The following is a 24,626-nucleotide window of genomic DNA, read 5'->3' as shown; positions in this document are numbered from 1 at the left end:
CAAACAATAGGCTGGCCATGACGGCCTCCAGCTTTGGTACAGTTTCTGGCTATTTCTCCATATTTCTGAGATGTAGCAGTCCAACTTCCTTCAACAGTTGGTGATACGTATCTACAATCTCATTTATCTCGACCGTTTGATTACGGTAACATTCTTCTCGATGTTTAATTTACTTTACATTGACTGTGCACTAGTTACCGACAATGTATACAATATATATTCTTTTATACTTACAACGCTCTAGAAAACACCCTACAAGCTCCGCTTGCTTGAAAATTATAAGGATTCTAGCTTAATGAGTGGGAACCAATTGCTCCAAGGCTCTCTTACAAGTCAATTCATACTCTCCACATGTGTGCCATTGCGCTAGAAGCCACAGTGCTTATAAGAACCCCATAGTTTCACCAAGGGTCCAGTATATGTGACACAACTTTAGCAGAGGCACAGCGCAAGTACTTGTTTATGAAGCTTTTGACTGTAATTGGGATTGATTCTCATAGAGGGCTACAACCTGTTCTGAGGTTGTAGCCTCCGTAGGGGTTTTGTCTTCCCTAAGCTTCAGGTATCTAGGGAATCTCAACGAAATTCCCTTGTCGTAGACATGACAACCTGCTTTATAAACTGGCGACAGGGACAGGTCTGCAGTTAGGACTTCGAAGATGAGTGACGGTTGAAACCAAACGTCCGGTGGGGAAGATTCGTCGTATAAAATATTGCCTCTTGGGAACTCTATAATTGTATCTTTGAGTTTGTCGTGTAGTGATTGGAGATCATCTTCACTGAAACCCGTTCCAATTTTACAGCAAGTTTCGAAGTCTTCAGAGTCAGGGTTGTAACATCCAAGTAGAAACACTCCGTATGTACCTGTTCTTTTACCCCTTCCATGGTATGCCCCTAGTACCACGAGATCAAGCGAGTCGCCTACACCTGCAAGGTAGTCCTTTTTAAGCTTCAGCCAGTTTCTTGAACGCTTACTAGGCTCGTAGTGTGATTCTTCGCCATCAAGCATCTTGACCATTAACCCCTCGCATGAGTCCTTTACAGATTGGTCAAGATAATTCTGCAGTTCCTCAAGACTTGCCGTTGTAATCTCATTGGCATACTGCAATTCTCCAGGAACAGGCTGCAATGTTTCCGTAAGACGTTCACGGCGCTCTGCAAGAGAGAAATTGATCAGTGGTTCACCATTTAGGCAGAGAATATCAAATACAAACAGACAGACACGGACTTTAACGTCCTTGAGTTCGACACCCTTCCGTTTTCTGGTGCTTAATACCTGGAATGGCAAGATTTTGTTTTGTTCCTTGTCCCACGCAACAGCTTCACAATCAAGAATCATGCTATTCGTGGACTCAGGGGTTTTCAAGAAGTTTCGAATCTTAAGTTCTGGATACCTTTCCGTCATATTTTCTCCATTACGAGAGTAGATACGCATGGACCCGTCAGGCAGCAAATGAACTTGAGCACGTTCTCCATCGTACTTGTATTCACAAGTAAATCTCTGGTTCTGAAACCTGTCAAGGACCTCAGTCACAGATTTAGTAGGTTTTGCAAGCATCGGTTTTAGAGGTATGCCCGGTTTAAGGACACAATGCTGGTCGAGATTCATTATGCCATGGTCTAGTGCGGAATTGATAACAATCTCGTAATTTGGTACCTGGCAGAATGCATCCCTAATCTTTTGCTCAGCAGACTCCACTTCTTCAGGACTCGGCTCTTTACCCTTCCGCTCATGTCGCAACATTGCCTTAGAAAGTGATATAAGCACCGTCTTCTCTGCAAGCCCTATACGCAGTTTGGATTCTAGGGACCTAATCAAAAACTTCGCCTCGACGCCCTGACATGCAGTAAGCATCTTTTTTATCAACCTGATCTTCTTATTCTGCGAGTCCTTACCTTCAGCTTTCGCAATATTTTGCAAATTTTGAAATACTTCGTTCACTAACAATGGTTTAGGCTTAAACATTGTGGGTTGCACCATTCGCGCTTGTTGTGCGACAGTGCCTAAGTCTCCGCATTCACGGTAACTATTGCGCACCTGCGCCAAAGACTTACCATAAGCCTCCCCAATGGTCTTTATCAGTATCCCTTCTCCCAGGCCTAGTTCCAGTCCTGGCTCGTAGTCTGGTCCCAGCCTATTAATAAACAGATATGTAACCGGGATCAAATTCTCCCTGCGCTGCTCCAGAATCCTGTATAAGTAATCAGAACACAGCTTTATAATCGACAACCTAGACGAAATCCCCTCAATTTCCTCATAAACACTGCACAGCGACGCATATGGCACGTCTGTTCCATGCTTATCCGGCTGCAGTGCAGCTGCAACCGGATTCACGGGTAGCTTCTCAGCCCCAGTATTCTCAGCCTCCCCGACACTCAACTTCGGCTGACTACTATTAGTCAAACCCAAATCATTCGACAGAAGCTCCTTCGTCCCTTTGTACGTCTCTAACTTGGATTTCTTAGCAATATCATCGCCATGTTCATCTTCCTGTGGTCGCTTCAGAGAACTAAAATACCGACCCAACGTCGCTTGTTTCTTCATAAAAGTCCGTAATCCTTGCGCACTAGCCAAGCACCTGAACAGCCTCACTTTGGAATCCACTAATCACTATTGGCAGAAACCCTTTAGATATTTCAGCTCGCCGCTTTTTTTTTAATTTGTTCTTACGAATTATTGACTTTATGGAGATCAAATGGAAGGCCTTATGGTACCATCTAAAAAAAATAACTAACATCACGCTACATAGAACAGCTCAAATACGATCTTAAACATCTTGCTCGAACCCTCAGTCCCCTGCCACTGCCCTCTTATATCTTAACATATAAGTCACGTGACGCCCCTAATTTCTTGTGCTTAATAAGAGATTATATAAGCTCACAACTTCAGTAACCTTTATATGAACAATAGGGAGAGCTGGCACGATAGGAGCTTAACCAGTAGCGTTGTAGCTAGCTGGCGCTATATTTTAGGTAGCATATACTGTGTAGCATATGGCTTTTTTGTATAAAAATTTGCATCGTATTTCAAGCCAAGTGTTAAAAATTAAAACATTGTACTTCACTTGTCTCTAGAACTAAGCATATTTGTAAGGGGCACTATCAGCAAGATACAACTAGAGAAGTAGCTAAAGAGCGGTTTTCATTCAGAGTCATCGAACTTTGCCATAAGATAATAACAAAGTGTTGTATTTTTTCTTTTGATTTCTTCAGAATACCAATTATTCTGTGAATTTTTGAGAATAGCCTCATATAACTACAAAGGTAACCAATAGGTGGAATAGAAAATAATACCTTTACAAAGAAGACCGGTTAAGAAATGTCTAAACAGCTATTGCGTAGTGCAAAAAACGTTGTAAATGGGTATTCCGCTGCTCAAATATTGGTTCGTAATGCTACTTCCAACGAAGAATATGGTCCTTCTTTGGATCAAATGGAAGAAATAGCTGAACGAACTTATAGTGCAGTCGAGTTTTTTGAAATAATGGTGATGTTAGAAAAGCGTATGGGTGACAAGCCAAAACATTGGAGACATGTGGCGAAGTCTTTAACTGTTGTTGACTTTCTTGTTCGTGCTGGTGCGGAGACTTGTGTCGATTGGGCTCGGGAGAACATACATTTCATTAGAAAGTTGACTGAATTTTTTTATGTAGATGAGTCCACAGGGGCAGACCATGGGCAACTGATCAGGGTGAAGGCTAAGGAGTTAGTTTCCTTACTAAAAGATGAGGAACGGTTGCGGGATGAAAGGAGAATGAGACTCGGACGTAATAGCAGAGCCGCTGCTAAATCACCACCTCCAGAAGAGATGGATCCTGATTTGAAGAGAGCATTAGAAGAGTCAAGACTTACCGCTGAAGAGGAAGAGCGGAGGAGAAAGCTTGCCGAACAGGAACAGAATAACGATGAACTACAGACGGCATTGCAATTGAGTAAGGAAGAAGAGGAGTTGCGTAAATTGAGGGAACTACAGCAACATAGAGACCAGCAAATGGCTTTGATGCAGCAGCAGCAGCAGCAGCAGCCACAACAGCCAATGTACTATGATATATTTGGAAACCCTATTACTTTAGAAGAATACATGAGGTATCAACAGGAACAAGAGTTCGCTCAACAACAGCAACTCGCACAGCAGCAGTTGTTAGCACAACAACTGGCCGAGCAGCAAGCAGCTGCTGAGCAGCAATACTTGGCCCAACAGCAGTACCTAGCGCAGCAGCAGCAATTGGCACAGCAGCAACAACTTGCACAGCAGCAGTTTTTCGGACAACAATCACAACTCAAATCAGGCCCATATAATCCTTTCTCATTGGATAATATTAATAATTTAGAGCCTGAAAAGTCTCAAAATGATTTCTCGACATCGTTTGGTTCCTACAATGGTGGAGCTAATGGCAAGTCCAGCCCATCACCATCGCCTCACCTTGCACAATCCCCTCCACCGCAAATGCCTTCCTCTCAGGCACAGCCACTTCAAACCCAGCAGCAGCCCTTGAACGCAATTAGGACCGGAGATAAGTCAATTACGGATAAATATGGTGAATTAAACAACTTGTTAGCATCAGGAACTGGAATAGATACGTTCGGTAACACCGGTCAAGCGAGAATTCCTGCCCAACACACGAAATCTGGAAATTTCATTAATTCCCAGGGTACTGGCTATAAGCAAGTTACTAATGAAACATCTAAACATAATCCATTTATGACTTCTCAATACACAGGTCTACCAAGTACCAATATGGTTCCATCTCATACTGGATATGGATTTGGTAATACTACTAACTATCAACAACCCAAGAATAAAACAAATGACCAGGGCATGAGTTTGATTGATTTATGAGTTGTATACCACGAAGTAGTATTATATAGTAGAACAATCTTAGAGCTTTACATAAACTCGCATTCTTGATCTTATAATCTGATAATGCTTTGTATCTGGGACATAATTATATGCACCAGACTTAGCTTCGTTATGTGATAATATACAGCGTATATCGGTACATTTAGTTTGTCTTAAAGATCCAGCAGCAACACACCTGAAATTCTTTCCAGGTCACCATGCTGTAATACTGGATTCTCAGCTTTAACATCATTTAACACTTCCTTGTTTTCTAGAGATCTCAGCGCTGCTTCCCTTATAAATAACCTCATGTACTTTTCTACTAACATTACAGTGTCTTCTGTAATTCTTGTATCATCTTGCGTAAAAGAACACGTTTCGAAGACTCTTGCAATAGTATCTCCAGGAATCCCCTTCTCTGTCGAATCAACCATGCTTTATGGTCGCCATGGAAGAGACGCTGAGTTATTCATCAAATTAAACTCAAATAAGGATTTTTACTTGAGCTTATATAATCCATCTTAAATATATACACTAATGCTGTAGAAATAGCATTATATAGATATGTAAGATCCTTAGTTTTTAGAAGAAAAGCTCTAGGTTAACTTCCCAGTCGTCTATCTTTGTCAGGAGGTTAAGTTGATGAGTGCCCTTCTTAGTCACCTTTAAAGGTAATGCGCACCACGCGTCACCTTGGTCTAGAGGCTGTACGTCTTCGTCGTCACCGGGTGCTAGTTGTTGGATCTTGATGCCATTATTATTCCTGAACGAAAACATGCTTCCCATTCTTCGCGTTCTTTCAGCCTGTGATAGCTTATTATCCTTGCCTAGAAGGTATGTTGGTACGTACTTGATGTAGTCTTCCAGTATCTGCAGGTTAACGTCCTTTCCTTCGGTATTGGTATGTGAATTAGTGTCATTTGAAACTGACGGTAGAATAAATCCTCTTATCGGGAGGAATAAACTCTCTGAAGCCGTAAGTGAGAACTCAACAGGCTTTGATGGCGTTGCATTTACAAAGACTATTGCTAATGTGTCATCGTCAGTGGTAGTGCCCAGCACTTTAGACGCACTTTCAATTCTGATATGCGGAAGAATATTCATAGCAAATGAATCCTTCATCAATCTTGAAGACCCAGGTCTTTGGTCTGGGACACTCATTGTATTATGGCAGTTCGGACACGAGTAAATATATCTGCACTTCAAGTGGGTACGTTTGGGATACAATTCCGTCTTCTTATCTTCCTCAAAAGGGAGAGGTATCTGTTCATTAATTAAGTTGTGTAGTTTCTCGCCTACAATTAATCTTTGCGTTATAGACTTCGATGAATAGCCCTCTGGAGATGGTTCCGATTGGGTAAAGTTGAATGATTTTCCTTCCAACTGAAGCAGATGCTTCTTATTAAGTAAATGCGTCATAATTTCATATGCTCTAGCATGCTGAGAGTTGTATAGCTCAAGGATATACTTCGTTAATGATTTGATTCTTCCAGTTGGTGGCGTGACGAAATTCCATTTGCAGCCTGTACAATTAAAAGTGTATTGTTTCATTTCTTCTCCGACCTTCTCACTAGAAATCACTAGCGATATACTGCATCTTGGACATTGAAAGCAGTTCCTATTACAGAATATCTGATCCGTTTTTGCTGGCTCTTCAAGACATTTAGGACAATATTTTAAAACAGGTCGAAAATCCTGGCAAGAAAAGCAGCTTAAACTGTGACATTGAGTACAGCAATTCAGATCACTCCATGTGACTCGATTCTGGCATGAACACTTATACCGGACCTTCATTAGGCTGTTTATTTTATCTCTTTTTGACTTGTATCGATGATCATGTAATAATATTGTGATTTGATTTAGGTACATTATTTTTTAATATGAATTAAAGGTATGTCTCAGTCACTGGTAACAATAGAAGTTCAGTACCTTACGTCTCTGAACTGGCTGGTCCTAGGTTATCATTATGAGGATTGATTGGTTGTTTGCAATACTGATTTCACATTTATTTTACTATGTTGAATGTGAAGCTTTTACAAGTAATACTCAAGCTCATTTTAGTTCCTTAAAAGACCCTTGGGATTCGGATGAAATAAAAAAAATAAGGATAGCTAAGGCTCCAAAACTTCATTTGACTTATGTTACTGAGCAAGACCCTTACACTGACCCTGATACGGGTGAGTTACTGATAGATCTTCCGGTGGATTATGTCAAAAGTCATCAAGAAGAAGCTTATAAACAGGAATGGGAATATCTTTCTCCAGATCAGCTCAAATATTATAGTTTGGTTGAGCAATCTAGTACTGAATTCAATAACCCTAATGCAACGTATGCCCTATACCGAATGCATATGTATGGTGATTATGGTATCCCTCATAATAAGACGTTAGCTTGGCGCTATTTAAGGAAATTTAACGAATTGAGCAAGGGTTCTAATGCGACTGCTTTATTTGATACTGCTATAGTCTATCTTACGGGCCTCCTTGGAGATATCCCTGTAAATACTGTGAAAGGCTTGATTTATTTGAGAAAGGCGAGCGCCCTAGGAGAAGATAGGGCAAAGCAGGCTCTTGGCTATCGATTTATCGTGGGTCATAATGTCCCCCGCAATCCTAATAAGGCCCTGATACTATACAGTGATCTTGCCCATAGATTGTATAAGAGCCGCCCCGCTGAATATTGGAATTTCTATGATGGAATGCAACACATGTACAACGTCAGGCTTCCTGATTTCTATGGTGGTCTACTGGGAAGGAACTTGACCCAAACTCCTATGAGTGTAAAGGACAGAAAGAATTACCCATGGCTAAGTCTCAAGTACTTCTTTTCCTCCCCCGCAAAACCTGACTACATCTATTATACTGAAGACGAAATGGACGTGTGTGAGCTTACATATTTGGCTTTCACCAACTTCGTTTCAACCTACACGCAAAAGAACGACTATGAGGCTTCGATGAGAATACTGACCAAGTTGTATGAGACATACGACAATCAAGTTGACTCATTGGAATTGCCAATGAGGGGTTGCTATTGCCGAGCAGTGGAGTTGTTGGGCTACATGTGGCTGAAGGGTTATGGTATTGAGAAAGCCGACCTAAGTAAGGCCGAAAAATACCTGAAACGTGCCATTGAACTTGTATATGGAACGGAAAGAACAGCAATTTCTGCTGCTTTCCATTTAGGTACAATTCAGCAGTATGTGTATAAGAATTTCACGGAAGCAGAAAAGTGGTTCCATGCTTCACTTGGTTCTTCCAAGCAAGATACACAATCCAAAAAGCCTGAGGTTGAGATTGACAACGAAACCAAATACGCAGACCTATTTCTAAAGAGATCATATTTGTCGCCGTTCTTCAGAAGTGGCAGAAATGTCGAAGCTGTACCCAGTATTGGCCATTTATCCTATGAGCTCCCTATAAATTTCTACAAAAAGTTTCTGGAGATTAACGAGGAGTTCCTAGCACCGGACTTGGAGACCGCTTTCATGAATATCCTTCAGGAAAACTTTGAGCCTGCACTTTGGCAGTATGCCCAGGCCGCTGAGCAGGGTTTTGAAAGAGCGATGGTATCTGCTGCCTATCTGATTTACCGACCACCCTCTATGTTTCAGCGCTTTCCAGACATTCCAGTTGAACGACTAAAACTGTCTTTATCCTACTACCAACGTGCAATTAGTTTTTCTAACTTTGATGCCGGCGTCAGAGCCGGTGATATATATTATAAACTTGGCGACTATCGGAAAGCTGGTAAACTATATCACAGTACAGCCATGTACTCATCATACCAAAGTATGTGGAACTTAGCATACATGTACCAACATGGTATAGGGTTTGAACAAGATTTTTTCTTGTCCAAGAAGTATTACGAACTATCTACCGAGCGCTTTCCACTGTTGTATTTATTAGTAAAGCCTGTAACCTGGCATTTAATGTTCAAATCATGGTTAAAGAATAACAAGTGGATACAAAGATTCAGCAGCTAGGGACAATTAACTGATTACCTTTTCAATAGTAAGATAGCATTATCTTTTTATTTGCTGTGCGTTATATTACCGGCACACTGCCATTAGATAATTATAAGGGATGACTAGTCAAAAGTAGTAATCGAATACCCATTGACCATATCTAAAGATAACTCAATGTTTAATGCATAACTTTTTATACTGTTCATTGAATTATACTCTATTTTTATTTACATTGTTTATTGATGATAAGATCTTATGCACCAAATTATTTATTATTCTTTTTGGAACTCAAACAGTAGTAGTTTCAAAACACTTAATACAAGAACTATAAGGGGAACTATAACTCAAGGTAATTATTAAGCAACTGTTAGATATGTTTGAGGTGATGGATTATTCAACTGGACAATATAGTGATATATGGTCTTATACGCATCAAAGTTCGACTTCTAAGGAATGGTCGAGGTTAGCCGCTGATGGTAGCAGATCGTATGCTGAGCATTTTAGCCAAAGTATTAGGAGTATAGAGGATGTACTACAAGACTTGACAACTGTTACACAACGTAGTGACTATGATACTTCATCTTCCGAGTTATCAAGTGAATCTGATTTTGTTATTTCCAGTGTGACGCCAGGGGAAACATCGACAGCGGTTACTAATGAATTGCTTCCAGCAACAGTAGGTTCTGATCAGATTGGGATTTCACAGCCACGGAAGTACGCTGACTTGTATCCAATCTACAATAGTTTAACCCCGGCTCCACCGGCTCAAACTGTGGTACCTGAGCATTCAAGGTTTTTTGTTATCAAGTCATTTAATCTCGAGAACATAAAGGCCTCGTTTCAGCATAATGTTTGGACATCTACTAAAAGGGGTAATCTAAGGTTATCTAAGGCCTACTCATCGTTGCCTTCGGGCGCTAAGGTGTTCTTATTCTTTAGTGTTAACAAATCAGGTAAATTCTGTGGCGTTGCTGAAATGAAGTCCAATATAATCCAAAGCGACCCAAGAAATAGCATATGGCACTGTGAATCAGGACATCAATTCAGCGACCTCTTCCTAGTGGAGTGGATACGTGTCTGCGACGTCCACAACCGGTTGCTAAAACACTTCAATATTATGGATCCTGATGGCGGTTTCAAACCAATGACTCACTCACGTGATGCAGATGAAGTTGATATTGAGATAGGACGGACTATATTGAAGCTATTTATGAACTCAAAGAAAACAAGGCCTTCATTCCTGGAAGATTAGCTGTATAGCTATTGTTGACAATTTTTTTATAATCATCTGCCATAAATTGTCTTCACACTGGCTAATGAAGAAGACATAAAATCCCTAACATGAAATTACTGAAAATCATCATCCAGCGCTTTTGTCATTGTCGCATCTGAAATTCGAAACCATATAAAACAGAATTCAGTTGACAATATAGAGATACGTGAACGTCATAAAGCTCACCTGGAACTGTGAAAATTATTAACACATTATAAGAGACATTTATTGAGAAATAATGCTTTTTATTGCTAAGAATTCTGCCACTCGTAGACTATTTTCAATAGTGCATGCATCGAGAGCCGAAAGCTCGAAGGCGGTTAAGACAACTACTTCTAATGAGAATGAGAAGTTTGAGGCATTATCAGATGCTCAGAAAGCATATTTGAACCGTGTTATTCGGGTTGATCAAGCGGGTGAATTGGGTGCTAATTACATATATGCTGGTCAGTACTTTGTGTTGGCGAACAAGCATCGCCATTTAAAACCTATATTACAGGAAATGTGGGACCAAGAAATCCAACATCATAAAGTATTCAATGAACTACAACTCAAAAGACGGGTGCGTCCATCACTACTAACTCCGATGTGGAAAGTTGGAGCATTCGCCATGGGTAGTCTCACAGCTTTGCTATCTCCGGCAGGCGCAATGGCGTGTACCGAAGCGGTAGAAACAGTGATTGGTAACCATTACAATGCGCAGCTGCGTTGTCTGAACGACCAATTCCAATTTAAAAAACCATCCGGCGTCACGGGCCAAAGCGAGGAAATCAAGGATTTGGCTTCTACTATAGCCCAGTTTAGAGATGAGGAATTGGAACATCTAGATACCGCAGTGCTTCACGACTCTCATAAAGCTGTACCATATATGCTACTAACGGGAACAATTAAAACGATATGCAGAGCGGCCATCTGGACTGCTGAAAGAGTGTAACAGGCAAGTTGGAATGATGCAGTGAATTTCTAGACAACTTATATACATTTTTTAAAACCACTTTATGATTTCACCAAGCAAAATTAAATATGTATAACTTACTTAAAGAACCAATAGCTTAACTTATATCAGCATGGTACCCCTACATTCCTGGTTTCGTTTAATAAACTTCCTTTAGTATCCAAAATGTGAGCAAGAATAAATTACACTAACCCATCATACAGATTCAACGCACTGAGAATCGAAGGATCTACCTTAGACCCTTCTCTGAATTCATCCAAAGATATATAACCATCCTCATTCTTGTCCATTAATTTAAATATTTTTTTTACTCGTAGTTCTGGAGTTGCCTCATCTTCGCTCAACTTCACCATCGACCCAATCATTTTATAGACACTAGTAACAATCGTCAGCATCTCATTATAAGTTATGAAGCCATCCTGATCTAGGTCGTAAAGTTGAAATGCCCATATCAGCTTCTCTTCCAGCGTGCCCCTCGATGTGGTGCTCAAAGCAGTAATAAATTCCTTAAAATCAATACACCCATTATTATCCTTGTCGAACACTGAAAAAACATGCTCAGCGAACTCTTCGGGCGAACCAAAAGGGAAGAACTGCTTGTATATCTTCATGAACTCTTCCCTGGTTAGTTGACCATTAGGACAGTCTCTTAGGAAGCCTTTATGCCATTGTAGAATTTCTCTCCTGTCGAAATACGTTGATTGCTTTAAGCTTTGTAAGTCGTCCTTAGACAACTTCGATGCTTTAGCCCCCATTTAACCAGACTTTATATCCTCACACTTTTATCAGAATATGCTCAACGATCGCGGCTTAAAAGTTGAACTTTCGCGGTTTAATAGTCAACTGTCTTGGCTTGTTTTATAGTAAAATGTGGCTGTAGATCTACTGACCATAAGCCACGATGGTCCCTTATAATAGCAAAAACCCTTCTCATGGTGTACGGGTTTTGTCTCGAATTAAGGCTTAATAACCATCCTGATGTCTGGTGAACCTGTGCAACTGCAGAAATCCTGTCGATGGCTTTAATAGCCTGCACATGCGTATTCCTTTGTTGATAGTTGGCTATTTAAGTCTGTAGGCCATATTCTGCAAAACGCACGTGGAGATTACCGAAGGGCTGAAAATAAGTAGACCATTTATAGCTATGAGTAGTACATCATGAGCTCCAGAAGCAGCAAATTAAAGCTTATATATGCCTTTTTACTTGCGTTTCTACCTCGCGTATATAATGATTGTCGTGTTTAGATAGGGACCACTTTACAATGAAGGTCCCTCCGATCCCTCTTTTTCGTATATCACCATATTCAGTCACTATTGTAGAATTGAGTAGTCAGAGGACTATAAGGAAGTTTAGAATAGCATTGATGTATCAGCCGAATGCTATGGAAGTGGATAAATCGTCAGGAGAGTCGGAGAAGTCTCCTACTATGAAGGAGGCGACAAGTGTTGCTGACATAGACGATGGCAAAACAGTATTATACCCAGGAGTAACAAAGAGGTTCCCATTTAAGACCTCCGACAGGTTACTGGATGACATTAAAGTCGATCTATCTCATATCCTTGACAAAGGATTGTCGGACGGGCTGTTAAAGTTGCCTGTTTTGGCTTATAGCAAGGAGCGCGCGACTATGAACACTTGGTGCATAGGGTACTTGCTTGATCCGCTAGTTCTGCAGACCAACTTTGAGTACAATTCAGTCACGTGTAAAGAGCATAATAAGGTGAAGGTTTTTATGGGCGTACTGTTCGACCCAAATTTTAAGATGAATAGCCAGGATGACCTGTGCCGGTGTTCTTTGTATCATATTCGGGTTAGCACGAAGATCCGGACTCGGCTGGAGCGTACGAGGACTCACTTTGGGGTCACTCAGTATTACTTAGTGGATAAATTGCATTCCTACGATGAAGATGATATGGATATATATGGAGATGATGATGATGATGATGCGATAATTGATAGCGCTACGTTTGTTTCACCTCATACGAATAGAGTGGTGCGGATTGAAATTCTGAAGCCGGAATTTAGCAGCGAGGAATTATTAGAGTTTAATTCTGAGAGCATCCAACTTAGATACCAAAATTTATGTGAAAAATATCCCGATTTGGATGTAAATTCGGTTCCTAACCAAGCGGAGTGCCTAAACACGTTATTTAAGGTATTTAGGAACCCATTAGGAAGACGTGATGCTAGTGATGAGTTGAAAACAATAGCTGCAGATAATAAAGTGCTAAATGCTCAACTTGATCCCTCTTGGTTGGTTGATAAGTTTGGATTTGAGTTATCGGAAATTGAAACTGAAGATGGAAAAATCATAAAGGAATACAAACCGCCTGATTTCGTGAACTACCTGCAAGACAAGAAACTCCGTAGACTAAGAGATTCTTATGTGCGAAAGTCTTTGGAACTATTATTTCTAGGCAAGCAATCAGCCAGCTTATTACCCAAGGAGGTTGTCGCTTCTAATAGTAAAATAAGGTCATTCCAATTGTATCAAACTTACTTTTCAGATTCCTTTTGGCACCATTTATTGCATGAACATGACCGTAGTGATTTGAACGATCACCTGCATCCCTACGACAATAACTATAATTTTATTAACATAACATCTAATTACCATTATGCCGATAAAGACATCATTAAGAATTATGAGACACAGGTAGCTCTAGACCCTCAGAATACGGGAATCTATTACGATGCTTTGACATTTGTAGCGAATGCTAAGGGAAGTCACCAACTGCTTTCATATGCCTTCAAGCAGAATGTTGTCGGGCATGATGCTTTGAAGAGTGCAGTTTCCCTCTTCGAGTTAGATGGAGCTACAGATCCAAAATCAATTTCTGAGGAAGTACTATTGAATCTTTATAGAGAAAAGTCAAGAAATGCTACCCCTCAAGCTCGTACGGACCTGAAAAATGCATTTCGCGTGCTAGCCAAGTATAAGGATAGTGAAAAATTGAAATTTTGTGTGGAGTTAGAGCCCTTCCAGTTTGAAACACAAGCATATAAACTCTTGGAGATTGACAAGTCAGTGGAAAATGACTTAATTGAGACGGCTTATAGTATTAAAGTGTCAGATGCGCCTGGTTTGAAGATAGAATGTGATCGGGCTCTTTATACACTTGCTGTCGTCAAAAGAAGTATTCCGCTCTTCAATTTACTCTTTCAAAAGTGTCCCCGGTTCCAACAGTTTTATCATATGTCTTATTGGTCTTATTCTGCCGCGCTGGAAGCTTTACATGTTGACTATAATGCCAGTGATGAACTGATTCTAGAAATATTTCAAAGTAAATGGAACCAAGACCCTATATCTTCAGCAGAGCAATTCCTGAATTTAAAAATGGCTCTTACAAAAATTGGATATGAGCGGAATTCAAAAGTTATAAACCATTTCTTAGAGACCGGTATTGTAGATCCTTCTTATTTACCATCTGGCAATTGGCCAGCAGGTATTAATAATATTGGTAACACATGCTACTTGAACTCATTGCTACAGTACTACTTTACCATTTCCCCTCTAAGAGAATACATTCTAAACTATAATCTTCTAGCAGTTGATTTGCTTGCAGCGGTAGAGAAATCAAGAGATATGTCTGAAAGGAGAATCGGCGGTCGTGAGGTGTCAAAGGCAGAAGTTGAGCGATCTGTACAGTTTGTTTATCAACTTAGAAACCTTTTCAAAGACATGGTTCACACGACGGAAAGATATGTTACACCTACAAGGGAGCTTGCATACCTAGCATTTTCGCCAAGTAATACAGAGGTTGAATTTGATACTATTGTGCAATCCGATATAAATGAATCGAAGGACAGTTTAGATGCGCGGCCACTTGATATTGATACGGATCTCATTGACTTAAGCTTTGACAATGATGCTGTTCAGGTTGAAGCTGATTCTGTTGAGGTTGAAGCTGATGACATTCAGGTTGAAGCTGATGACATTCAGGTTGAAACCGATGCTGTTCAAGACACATCGGCTGCGACGAAGCGTGAATCTTCACTGTCCGAATGTGAATTGGAACCGGCTCGGCCTGAACATAATGAAAAGAACAACACTGTTCATGTTGCAAAAATAAACTTGGAGCAACTTCAAAATGCCTTGGAGATAGGCAGGCAACAAGATGTGACTGAGTGTATTGGTAATGTTCTCTGTCAACTAGAGAGCGCCTCGGTGCCACTAGACTACGACGAAGACAATGAGCAGTTAGACCTCATAAAACAGCTTTTCTACGGCAAATTGAAACAGGTTCTAACACCTCTGGATGAACCAGAAAGAAAAAGAACAAAATACGAACGCTTCATGTCCTTGCTGGTTAACGTGGGTGATCATCCGAAGGATATATATGACGCTTTGGACCTATATTTTCAAGACGATTTATTAACCCTCGACGAAGACAAAGGTTCTGTGAAGAGGTCATTAACCATCGAAAAATTGCCAACAATCTTACAGATTCAAATACAGAGGGTGTACTATGACCGTGAGAAGTTCATGCCCTTCAAATCCCTTGAGCCTCTTCCATTCAGCCAAAAGCTATATATGGACCGCTATATGGCTACTCAGGACCCAGAACTCATCCGCAAAAAAGAACATTCGGCTCAACTGCGCGCACAATTACAGCTCATAAAGGACCAGCGCCGTAAACTATTGGCCAAAAACAACGATGGCCAAACCCTCAAATCCTCAATGGAAGAAACCAAGCGTTTCCTCCTATCGGATGTTTTCCAGAACGTATCCCAACAAACAAAAACTGAAAAGCAAAACTTCTTATCTCAAATTGACCACTTCTCTGCCACTCTTGAGACCGAATTACAACTTCTTGATAACCAAGCTGCTGACATCGAACACCAAATTACCTCTAATATGGAAAATTTTAAAAGCATTGGGTATTCCTTATTTGCAGTCTTCATTCACAAGGGTGAAGCAAGCTATGGACACTATTGGGTTTACTTGAAAGACCATATTAATAATGGTATTTGGCGTAAATACAATGACGAGTCCGTCACCGAGGTTAACGAAAATGAGGTCTTCTACTTTGCTGAAAACAACACTGCAACCCCATACTTCTTGGTTTACATCAAGGACAGTCACAAAGATGAAATAGAACCACTAAAAAGAGCATTATTTGACTAATTACACGTATTACAAGCATTACACGTATATATTCGCCTATATAACAGTACATCATGAACTATAAGACTATCATATTATACGACCGATCTATGCGTGTTTAGAATGTACGACTTTTCGTTCTCCTTCACTGTTAAGGTGTTCATGACAGTAACTGATTGAGCTTTTCATTAGTGCTGATTTCGTTCCTACCGTAAGGTGTATCTTAAGTCAGAATCTAGTAATTAAAGCTAAAAATCACTCTTTTATATAAGATTGGTTGTTATTATGTCCCTTCAGAGGCGCAGAGTTAGTAAAAAGACTAGTGAAGCTAATGTGGAAACAAGTCAAAGAAGTAATATCTATGACGATGGTGTAGATTCCCATAAGATTGCATACGATCCAGAGGATCAAAAATTGCGTGAAAATACAAAAGAACCTAAATTGACTTTAATGGAAGAGGTGCTACTTATGGGATTGAAAGATAAAGAAGGTTACTTGTCATTTTGGAACGACAATATATCATATGCACTGCGTGGTTGTATTCTGATTGAGCTGGCATTTAGAGGAAAGATAAGAGTAGTGGATGATGCTTCCAGAAGACGTTTCGATGTATCAGGGAGGCTAGTCGAAGTGATAGACAGTAGTAAGACTGGAGAAGCATTACTTGATGAAACTCTTACCTTGATGAAGAACAATGAGCCACTTTCCATTGTTACATGGATTGATTTGCTAAGTGGAGAAACCTGGAACTTATTGAAGATCAACTATCAGTTGAAGCAAGCGCGGGAAAGACTTGCGAAAGGGTTGGTTGATAAGGGTGTGCTAAGAACGGAGATGAAAAACTTCTTCCTGTTTGACATGGCCACCCATCCTGTTGCTGATACAAGCTGCAAAGAGTCAATTAAACGACGTGTTCTTTCAGTTTTGGTGCCAAGGACCGTGGAATTAAACTATACAGAGTACTTTCCGGAATGTGTTGCATTCAAATATCTGAGAACCATCGCTTTAATTTGCGCAGCGTATGGCGCCAGCGTACTAGAAAATGTTCTTTCCACGTTAGACTACGAGAAGCGCGACCGTGGTTTTGCTCGTGCTGACGAGCTATTGGCCCAGTTTTCACAGTATCCTTTTGCATTAGACAAGAAAGCAGATACTGGTATCTCTGTCAATTTGAATCAAGAGGTACAAGAGGAAATCAACAACAATCCAGGCACAAGTTTGCAGTTGGAAGTTGTTGCAGGCGCTTTGGAAGTATTTTCTCGTATGGATAGCTTGCTCTAAGGTGTACAAGCCATAAAATTTAGACAGATATGCATACTATTTCAGTTACGCTTTGTACTTTCAACTAACTTAAATTGCGTTAGTTTCTGAAAGTTACCACATATACCTAGATCAATAATAAACCATAGACAGAATAGATTATATACAATAAATCTTAAGATAATCAAACTTTGAATATATGAGATGAAGATTATAATGTATGAATATATATATGTAGATATATGTATTGCTTATAAAAGAAACGGAATCTAAATCATTTTAATTATAAAAATTTCAAAATTGAACTACATAGATTCGACCGCTTACGTAGCTGGCTCAAAGGATATAGGTGACTCAATGGGAAGTGTTCTTCTTTATTTCATTCATCAAGGGTACCAAGAAACCTTTGGGTAACGTCTTCAAGTAATAGTCAACCAAGGCTGGATCGTTATACACAGAACCTTCCTTCCCTAATTCAATATCCTCACTGAAAGCATTCAACAAGTTTCTCTTAGGATTCTTGTGATCATCACCACAAGATTCCCACCAGAATCCACCGCCTAGGTTGTGTGCTTTAACGTACTCACGCTTGCTTACCATTGATTGCACATTGTCGTAACCAACAAAGGTCTTGATCTTTGGATCAAAGCAGTACGCAGAAACCCAGACGTCGTCAAACTTCTCTTGAGAGTTTTCAATAGGCAATTGGTTATATTGCCAGATTCCTGGTTCTCCTTCGGAAGCACCACCATTACCTTTGTACGTTTTGCCGAGATGATCTTCTTCTGTACCGTCGACATTGGTAAATCCACGACCGTAAGCAGCCATACCCAAGCTTAGTTTTCTTGGGCTGATATGGAACTTTTCAATCATGGAAGTTATTGCATCGTGTGCATTGAGACCATCATCGCCTTCAATACCCATGTTTTCGAAACGTCTCTTGTGCAATGATTTATTTGGACTGTTCTCGGAGTTATAGAGATTGCTATGATAACCAGTTCTATCAGACCAGCTACCATGGAAATCATATGTCATCATGTTCCAAGTGCTAATGTACTTGTTCATCTCAGTGACTTGTAAAGGATGTAAAGACTTGCCAAAAGCTGGCGTAGCCATACTCAAATGGAAGCGAGGATGGTGGACGTTGTCAGGACCCCAGATTTGATCCTCGAGCTCATCCATTCTGGTACGTAACCTGGCACACATTTCTAAATACATACCAGGCTCATAACCATCGTCCTTAGGGAATTCCCAGTCCAAATCAATACCGTCGAACCCATATTCGAACATAGCACTTATAGATGTATTCACAAATTCCTGTAATTTCTTTTCACAGCGCACCATCTTGGGGAAAGCATCACGGTTGGTCCAGCCACCAATCGACATAATCAATTTAAAGTCTTTTCCTCCCGTAGTCTTAAAGTGATTGAGTTCACCAAGCGCACCTGGCACAGCAGTTTTAAAAGTGGGATGCTTTAGTTCGATTTGGAAGTCTGCCCACTCATCACTCGACTTGACCTTACCAGTCTTTTCATCGACGATAAAGAACGCATAGTAGACATGCGTTAATTTGTCAAAGTCAACGTCGTGAGGGAAATGTAACCTAGGTTCGTATACCGACCAATTAGAATAGTAAACAGCTACACTGTGCTTACCATCCTCACACAATTCATCTGGAATTGCTCTAGTATTAACAACCATATTTTCAATTTTACACTTCCGATGTTTCTCTATTTTATCCGTTATAAATTTAGGTAGAAGCGTCATTTCAAGTAATATTCCAACAAGTAGAACACTAATCCATATGGAGTAAGTGAAGGCGCTAAACCTCCTCATATTTATATTTTCGTTCAATTACACTCTTGATGCAAAGGCAAGGACCACAAAGAGTGAGACGTGTCGTTTGTTAATTGTTGAAACCCATGAGGCGTTAATTAGTGTTCTCTGACAGTCCGGTGTCACACACGTACATGGTGATAATTACTGAAATTTCAAAATGTTGAGACGAAGATCCTTCAGCATTTCAAGCATCTCTTAGCATACTTGGGTATTGTTCCAGTGAAAGATCGCAGCACTTTACACTTGTTTGAAATGTCTGAAATGGCTGCTGAAACGGCTGCTGAAACTGATGTAAAAGCCGGTGAAGATACGATACCAAGCACTAATTCACAAACGGTATCATCCGAAGAAGCAATGAATGAAGTACCGAACAATGACGACTCTGAAGGCGTGGCATCCGGTGATGGGCTATTTGGAGATGAATCAGATCGCTCTGGAGATGAGTCAGATAATAGCAGCGATAGCGACGAAAATAGTAGTCGGCGTGTATCTTCTAGGCCTACTGGTTTAGGTATGAGCGATGATGATGAAGAGCAGCAAATGTACAATCGAAAGTTCTATGGGGACGATCTGACGGGTCCTTCAGACCGCTCTGACGAAGAAGAGGCTGAGATACGTGAGGCTGATGTCGAAGTTGTAAAGCACGTGGTTCCGTACTATACTACTAGTAAAAATAAAGAAGATACGTTATACTATGCGAAAATACCGCAATTTCTAACGATTGACCCTGTGCCCTTCGATCCCCTTAGTTTCAAGGCGCAAGTGAAACAAAGGCAGGAGCAGTATTCATCAAAAGAGGATCAGTTGGATGACAGACTTATCGATGAAAACACTGTCAGATGGAGATATTCCCGTGGTGAAAATCAGCAAGTCTTCAAGGATTCCAATGCGCAAGTTATCCAGTGGTCAGATGGTACATTCTCGCTAAAGCTCGGCGATGAGTACAATGACATTCTTGTCAATGACATAGAGAATACGTTTATGACCGTGTCACATGATCAGCAGGAACTCATGCAATGCGTTGAAGGCGGAGAGATCAAGCATTCGATGCTCTTCATTCCAACCTCCACTAATTCCAGCGTGCACCAGCGCTTGAGCAAGGCGGTCGCCAGGCGTGAAGCGAGGGAGTCGGGTCCATCTACTTATATAGTGCGCATGGATCCAGAGCTCGAGAAGAAGGAGCTCGAGAAGAAACACGACCAATTAATCAGAGAGCGTAGGAAAAGACAATTAAGAGAGCAGATGGACCGTGAGAATGCCGAACTCGAGGGTGTCGACACTGGATCTTTTGGCATCAAGCGCACCGCTGGTCGTCTGCAGACCCCAGAAACGTACGGCAGGAGATTCGCAGATGAGTACGATGATGAGGATGGGTTCATTGACGATGCTGAGGAGGTCGAGGGATACTCTGATGAAAGTGCAGACGGCGCTGAAGCCTTGGACGATGGAAACTCAGACGAAGAAGAAGATTTAAACGCAGAAAGACTAAAGCGGCTAAAGAAAGAAGGCGCTGCTATGTACAAAGAAACCAGGGCATCCTCTCAGGACTCAGATGGAGCAGATCAAGGTTCTATACAGAAGCGCAGGAAAATAGCGGTTCTTGATTCCGACGAAGAATGATCCAAACGCCCATTATGACATTTTCTTCCTCCAAACTTCTGAGTCTTGAGCCAGGGGCCCGTCACTAAAAAGCGACCTTTGGCCAAGCTTTAAATACCTATATAGACGGCATTGGTGTAATATACTGCTTGCATTATTAACGTCTACAATGGATTATCGGCTATTATCTCCGTTACCCTGTCGTATACGTGTATGGTGATTTTATCGCCCCTTATAAAACACGAAACTACAAAAATACCAAACAATTAACACCCTTTATGGGTCAGAATTGTCTTATAACTGGAAAGATATCAGTTAACCTGTAATACTCGAAGAGATCATGTCTTGGCAAGGTACGTTAATTCACTGCTAGCGCCCTCTTTTAAAGCGTTATTTTCTGTTTCTGTGTTCCTAGATCAAAAATACTAACTATCTAATAGCGTACACGGATAATTTGTTGGCTACTGGAAAGGTCGACAAGGCTACCATTTACTCTAGAGCAGGCGATACTCTATGGGCATCGTCTGGTGGATTGAATTTGGCAGGTAATGAAATTGTTGAAATAGCCCAAGGGTTTGATAACGCATCTCGCCTACAATCTAACGGTTTGCACATTCAAGGACAAAAGTTTATGTTATTGAGAGCCGATGACAGATCTATCTATGGTAGACATGAGGCGGAAGGTGTAATTGCCGTGAGAACAAAGCAGACTATCCTAATTGCACATTATCCCGCCGGTGTTCAAGCCGGTGAAGCGACTAAGATTGTTGAACAATTGGCCGACTATTTAATAAGCGTTCAATACTAATTCCCTCGGGTTCTCGTTTACATGAATACCATCTCATGATGCTACCTAATTATTTTCTTCAGCATTAGCGTACCTCGTTTTTTGATAGGTATATGGTATTGTCATGATTCCGGAGTTATGTAAGGGGATATTTATCTAGCGCGGCTCTGAAAGCTTTTGAAGCCCATTCGCGGAACTAGGAATATATAAAGATACAACGAAAATTATGTACCTCTCCATCTTACTCCTCTTCTTGGCCACTGAGCGTGATATATTTAACTGGGTGGAGGATTAATGTATCCAAATCCCAGATCCCCTCTTTTACAAACACATCATTTTGAAATATCTCAATCACTTCTTCCTTATTGTCTGTCTCAAAAACAATGTTAGCGCCAATTATTTCCGAAGCCTCTCCATCCACGACTTCCTTGAAGATCGGCCCTCCGCACTTAATTTTACCCTGCTTAAATAGCGGGCTAATAGTTTTAATATGCTCCTCCAAGTAAGGAGTTCTATCTACACCTGGCTTATCGTAAATAATCGCAACCCAGTTAACCATTTTTGAATATTTGAAAGCTAGCTTCTTAAGATCATTATTGTTGCAATTGGCGTTACTGAATAATAGAGTGGGGTCTATTTATGCGATCTACATATTACTGCTTAGTTAAGGCTTAGTCATGTAGCATCTGATGCTTAGTCAGTAAACGTTTTAATGCGTAATGTAGTAACTTTGAGCTCATAAAATGCATTATTAATTAGTTTAAAAATACTCATATAAGGTTATAAAATAGTGTACCACTCGTGTGGAACAGGTTAGCCCCATGTATATCACTAGTTCATTTCCCCGCCGGTGACATAATTCAGTCGTCACTGCCGGTATATCCTAGAAATAAGAAAGCTCCTTGTTGGCTTCGAATTAGTAAGCCTGTTGCTCGCCTGTGCAGACCCTTGTTGGTGGCCTTTCCTGCTGTAATTATTGAGCCTGATAGCTGCAGTCGATGAAATGAGCTTCTCCCGAGACGCCCGACCAGCATGCATCGACACCATAAAGTCTGATGCTATTAGGATGAGTGGACAAAGGAAAAGCGAGCTCCCTGTAATAGTATTTGTCATGTGCATCTTTTTTCAAAAGTAACCTTAAAACTACCGGAGTTTATCCAATATAAATGACTCAAAGCACGTCGGTGGGGAAAGAAAGCTCTGCAATGGAGCAAATTAATTTAATCGGAATTTCTGGAATTGAATGAGCACTTAGCAACTGCAGTAGGATTTCTAGCTGTCTTTTTTTATCGTTTATTACTAGTTCTTTGGTAGCAGTTAGTTTTAGGTTTTGCGTAAAATGAATCACTCTTTTTCTGTACACGTTTCTGTGCGTCTGGTCCCCTCATCTCAAAGACTGGCTTCTCAAGTATTGAGTTAAAAGTAGTTTATATGAGCGCCTTCGAAGGTTTTGACAGCGCCAGTAAGCTCTCTCTTATTTCGTTCCTATTTTACCAATGCAATTTCGTCGACTTCTTAACAGTTTGGCTTTATCATACAAGTATCTGATGTCATTAAGTCGATGAAAGAGCTTATGGCGCAGTCCATTAGAACAGTCAGGCAGAAAGTGATTTTCTGTTATACCAGTGGCTTATTTCTATATTTTACTTCTTCAATGGTATTTAGTCCTTCGAACAAGTTAGTTTCGGTTATTTGGAATGTCAATATCTGCTCGTCGGAGATGAAGTTGTGAATTAACTTCACGTAATCTTGACCATTCGGTATCCACCTGTTTAACTTCTCCCCTAGGGCTCTCGCTACTTGAGGAGTGACTTCGTCTAGGACCGCTTGCCCCACATAAAATGGATTTCCGTCCGGTAAGTTTCGTTCGAAGTCCGTAAAATTCTGTATATGGAATTTTGTCTTCTCAGCAGGTGCTTGCTGTACCGACATGGTCCCACTCGCTCGCTGATTGGATTCCTGTAATTGTTTTATCTCTTCCCTGATATCTGGAGCATACCTATGGTATGCGTCAATGAGGTCGTCAGTCAACCTCTTTAAAATAGGGTCACTGTCACCTGGTCTTCTTATATCTGGATGGGCGCCACTTAACGCAGCAAACACCGCGAATAAACTAAGATAGAGTGTTTTCATCGTCTGCTTTTGCTGCTGCCTCCCGTAATTTGTTTTAGTGAGAGGGTGTAGCAATACAGTAATGATTTTATATTAGCAGACTTTCAAGCCTAAGTCTGCAACTTTAATAGAAATTCTGAAATATTTCGCATTCACGTCTGACATAGTTGCAAGTGAAAAAAAATTTCCATTAATCTTTTAGGGAAGATCTCCGACTCCTCGATTCTTCCATGAAGGTCACTAACGAGTAGAGGATGCTGAGATTCACTATTCACGACGCACGCCATCTTGGTGCTATCTAACCTACGAATAAGATTGTAAGCTAGCCATAAAACAGCTTTGGCATGATTCAGACTTTCCTAAAAATACAAAAAGTCACGGCCCAGAAACGGGCGTAGCTACATTTCACGCATGTGTAGGTTCTAGGAACTATAATCTAACTCTACCATCATGGCGGAATATTTAATGAGATTTTTCTTAGTTTCGGAATCAGTCGCAGACGCGCGTTGCGTCAGGCATTCATGTCACTATACTCTTCTCGAGGTTGGAAACTATTTCGCAACTCTTGACATATATTTCGGTAAATTAAATCAAAGCTCTGTTTGCTTAATCCGCGTGATTTTGTCGAAGCCCACACAACACTTCGGAATTTGGCTTACTTTTTATATCTCATCTTACATAAAAAAAAATAGCGCATTAATGTCTGTAGATTACTTCATTCTACCGGGGCATTTAGTGCCCTAAAAGGTCCCACCTTTTAATGCTGTCATGTTTTATTGTATTTGTTCATCTAGGTTTAGTTGTTAGCTTAAATAATCTCTTTTTGGAAGCGTTCTTCGTCCATTAGAAGTTTATCGCCTAATGAAGAGCTACACATATAAGGATGACA

General features: G+C 40.6%; 16 protein-coding genes across 16 annotated transcripts; 8 read left to right on the top strand and 8 right to left on the bottom strand.

Annotated features, from left to right (window-relative positions):
- Positions 1–460: 460 nt before the first annotated feature.
- Positions 461–2,545, bottom strand: CDC9 (DNA ligase (ATP) CDC9; the record flags this gene model as incomplete). The annotated part of the gene is made up of 1 exon (XM_018133798.1): positions 461–2,545. The coding sequence occupies one exon, from the start codon at positions 2,543–2,545 to the stop codon at positions 461–463; it is 2,085 nt and encodes a 694-aa protein (XP_017989039.1).
- Positions 2,546–3,319: 774 nt separating this feature from the next.
- AW171_hschr74050 (HGL298Cp) lies at positions 3,320–4,840 on the top strand (the record flags this gene model as incomplete). The annotated part of the gene is made up of 1 exon (XM_018133799.1): positions 3,320–4,840. One exon carries the CDS (start codon positions 3,320–3,322, stop codon positions 4,838–4,840), a length of 1,521 nt encoding a protein of 506 aa, XP_017989038.1.
- A 173-nt stretch (positions 4,841–5,013) lies between these two features.
- Positions 5,014–5,274, bottom strand: MHF2 (Mhf2p; the record flags this gene model as incomplete). Its single annotated transcript, XM_018133800.1, has 1 exon — positions 5,014–5,274. One exon carries the CDS (start codon positions 5,272–5,274, stop codon positions 5,014–5,016), a length of 261 nt encoding a protein of 86 aa, XP_017989037.1.
- A 148-nt stretch (positions 5,275–5,422) lies between these two features.
- AW171_hschr74048 (HGL300Wp) lies at positions 5,423–6,634 on the bottom strand (the record flags this gene model as incomplete). The annotated part of the gene is made up of 1 exon (XM_018133801.1): positions 5,423–6,634. One exon carries the CDS (start codon positions 6,632–6,634, stop codon positions 5,423–5,425), a length of 1,212 nt encoding a protein of 403 aa, XP_017989036.1.
- Positions 6,635–6,806: 172 nt separating this feature from the next.
- On the top strand, positions 6,807–8,822 carry HRD3 (ubiquitin ligase complex subunit HRD3; the record flags this gene model as incomplete). The annotated part of the gene is made up of 1 exon (XM_018133802.1): positions 6,807–8,822. The coding sequence occupies one exon, from the start codon at positions 6,807–6,809 to the stop codon at positions 8,820–8,822; it is 2,016 nt and encodes a 671-aa protein (XP_017989035.1).
- Positions 8,823–9,177: 355 nt separating this feature from the next.
- Positions 9,178–10,056, top strand: PHO92 (mRNA-binding phosphate metabolism regulator; the record flags this gene model as incomplete). The annotated part of the gene is made up of 1 exon (XM_018133803.1): positions 9,178–10,056. One exon carries the CDS (start codon positions 9,178–9,180, stop codon positions 10,054–10,056), a length of 879 nt encoding a protein of 292 aa, XP_017989034.1.
- Positions 10,057–10,315: 259 nt separating this feature from the next.
- CAT5 (putative monooxygenase CAT5) lies at positions 10,316–11,011 on the top strand (the record flags this gene model as incomplete). The annotated part of the gene is made up of 1 exon (XM_018133804.1): positions 10,316–11,011. The coding sequence occupies one exon, from the start codon at positions 10,316–10,318 to the stop codon at positions 11,009–11,011; it is 696 nt and encodes a 231-aa protein (XP_017989033.1).
- Positions 11,012–11,214: 203 nt separating this feature from the next.
- On the bottom strand, positions 11,215–11,787 carry FRQ1 (frequenin; the record flags this gene model as incomplete). The annotated part of the gene is made up of 1 exon (XM_018133805.1): positions 11,215–11,787. The coding sequence occupies one exon, from the start codon at positions 11,785–11,787 to the stop codon at positions 11,215–11,217; it is 573 nt and encodes a 190-aa protein (XP_017989032.1).
- A 507-nt stretch (positions 11,788–12,294) lies between these two features.
- UBP2 (ubiquitin-specific protease UBP2) lies at positions 12,295–16,161 on the top strand (the record flags this gene model as incomplete). The annotated part of the gene is made up of 1 exon (XM_018133806.1): positions 12,295–16,161. The coding sequence occupies one exon, from the start codon at positions 12,295–12,297 to the stop codon at positions 16,159–16,161; it is 3,867 nt and encodes a 1,288-aa protein (XP_017989031.1).
- A 264-nt stretch (positions 16,162–16,425) lies between these two features.
- On the top strand, positions 16,426–17,421 carry VPS74 (Vps74p; the record flags this gene model as incomplete). The annotated part of the gene is made up of 1 exon (XM_018133807.1): positions 16,426–17,421. The coding sequence occupies one exon, from the start codon at positions 16,426–16,428 to the stop codon at positions 17,419–17,421; it is 996 nt and encodes a 331-aa protein (XP_017989030.1).
- A 333-nt stretch (positions 17,422–17,754) lies between these two features.
- On the bottom strand, positions 17,755–19,236 carry CTS2 (putative chitinase; the record flags this gene model as incomplete). Its single annotated transcript, XM_018133808.1, has 1 exon — positions 17,755–19,236. The coding sequence occupies one exon, from the start codon at positions 19,234–19,236 to the stop codon at positions 17,755–17,757; it is 1,482 nt and encodes a 493-aa protein (XP_017989029.1).
- A 255-nt stretch (positions 19,237–19,491) lies between these two features.
- LEO1 (Paf1-complex subunit LEO1) lies at positions 19,492–20,859 on the top strand (the record flags this gene model as incomplete). The annotated part of the gene is made up of 1 exon (XM_018133809.1): positions 19,492–20,859. The coding sequence occupies one exon, from the start codon at positions 19,492–19,494 to the stop codon at positions 20,857–20,859; it is 1,368 nt and encodes a 455-aa protein (XP_017989028.1).
- Positions 20,860–21,178: 319 nt separating this feature from the next.
- On the top strand, positions 21,179–21,646 carry PFY1 (profilin; the record flags this gene model as incomplete). Its single annotated transcript, XM_018133810.1, has 2 exons — positions 21,179–21,191; positions 21,279–21,646. The coding sequence occupies 2 exons, from the start codon at positions 21,179–21,181 to the stop codon at positions 21,644–21,646; spliced, it is 381 nt and encodes a 126-aa protein (XP_017989027.1).
- A 220-nt stretch (positions 21,647–21,866) lies between these two features.
- Positions 21,867–22,184, bottom strand: AW171_hschr74038 (YciI family protein; the record flags this gene model as incomplete). The annotated part of the gene is made up of 1 exon (XM_018133811.1): positions 21,867–22,184. The coding sequence occupies one exon, from the start codon at positions 22,182–22,184 to the stop codon at positions 21,867–21,869; it is 318 nt and encodes a 105-aa protein (XP_017989026.1).
- A 308-nt stretch (positions 22,185–22,492) lies between these two features.
- Positions 22,493–22,744, bottom strand: AW171_hschr74037 (HGL311Wp; the record flags this gene model as incomplete). The annotated part of the gene is made up of 1 exon (XM_018133812.1): positions 22,493–22,744. The coding sequence occupies one exon, from the start codon at positions 22,742–22,744 to the stop codon at positions 22,493–22,495; it is 252 nt and encodes an 83-aa protein (XP_017989025.1).
- A 498-nt stretch (positions 22,745–23,242) lies between these two features.
- On the bottom strand, positions 23,243–23,758 carry AW171_hschr74036 (HGL312Wp; the record flags this gene model as incomplete). The annotated part of the gene is made up of 1 exon (XM_018133813.1): positions 23,243–23,758. One exon carries the CDS (start codon positions 23,756–23,758, stop codon positions 23,243–23,245), a length of 516 nt encoding a protein of 171 aa, XP_017989024.1.
- Between the last annotated feature and the right edge of the window lie 868 nt (positions 23,759–24,626).

The sequence above is a fragment of the Eremothecium sinecaudum genome, chromosome VII, assembly GCF_001548555.1.
Source record: "Eremothecium sinecaudum strain ATCC 58844 chromosome VII, complete sequence".
NCBI classification, from domain to species: Eukaryota; Fungi; Ascomycota; class Saccharomycetes; order Saccharomycetales; family Saccharomycetaceae; genus Eremothecium; species Eremothecium sinecaudum.
The sequence above is the reverse complement of the archived record's forward strand: the minus strand, read 5'-3'. Positions and strand labels throughout refer to the sequence as shown.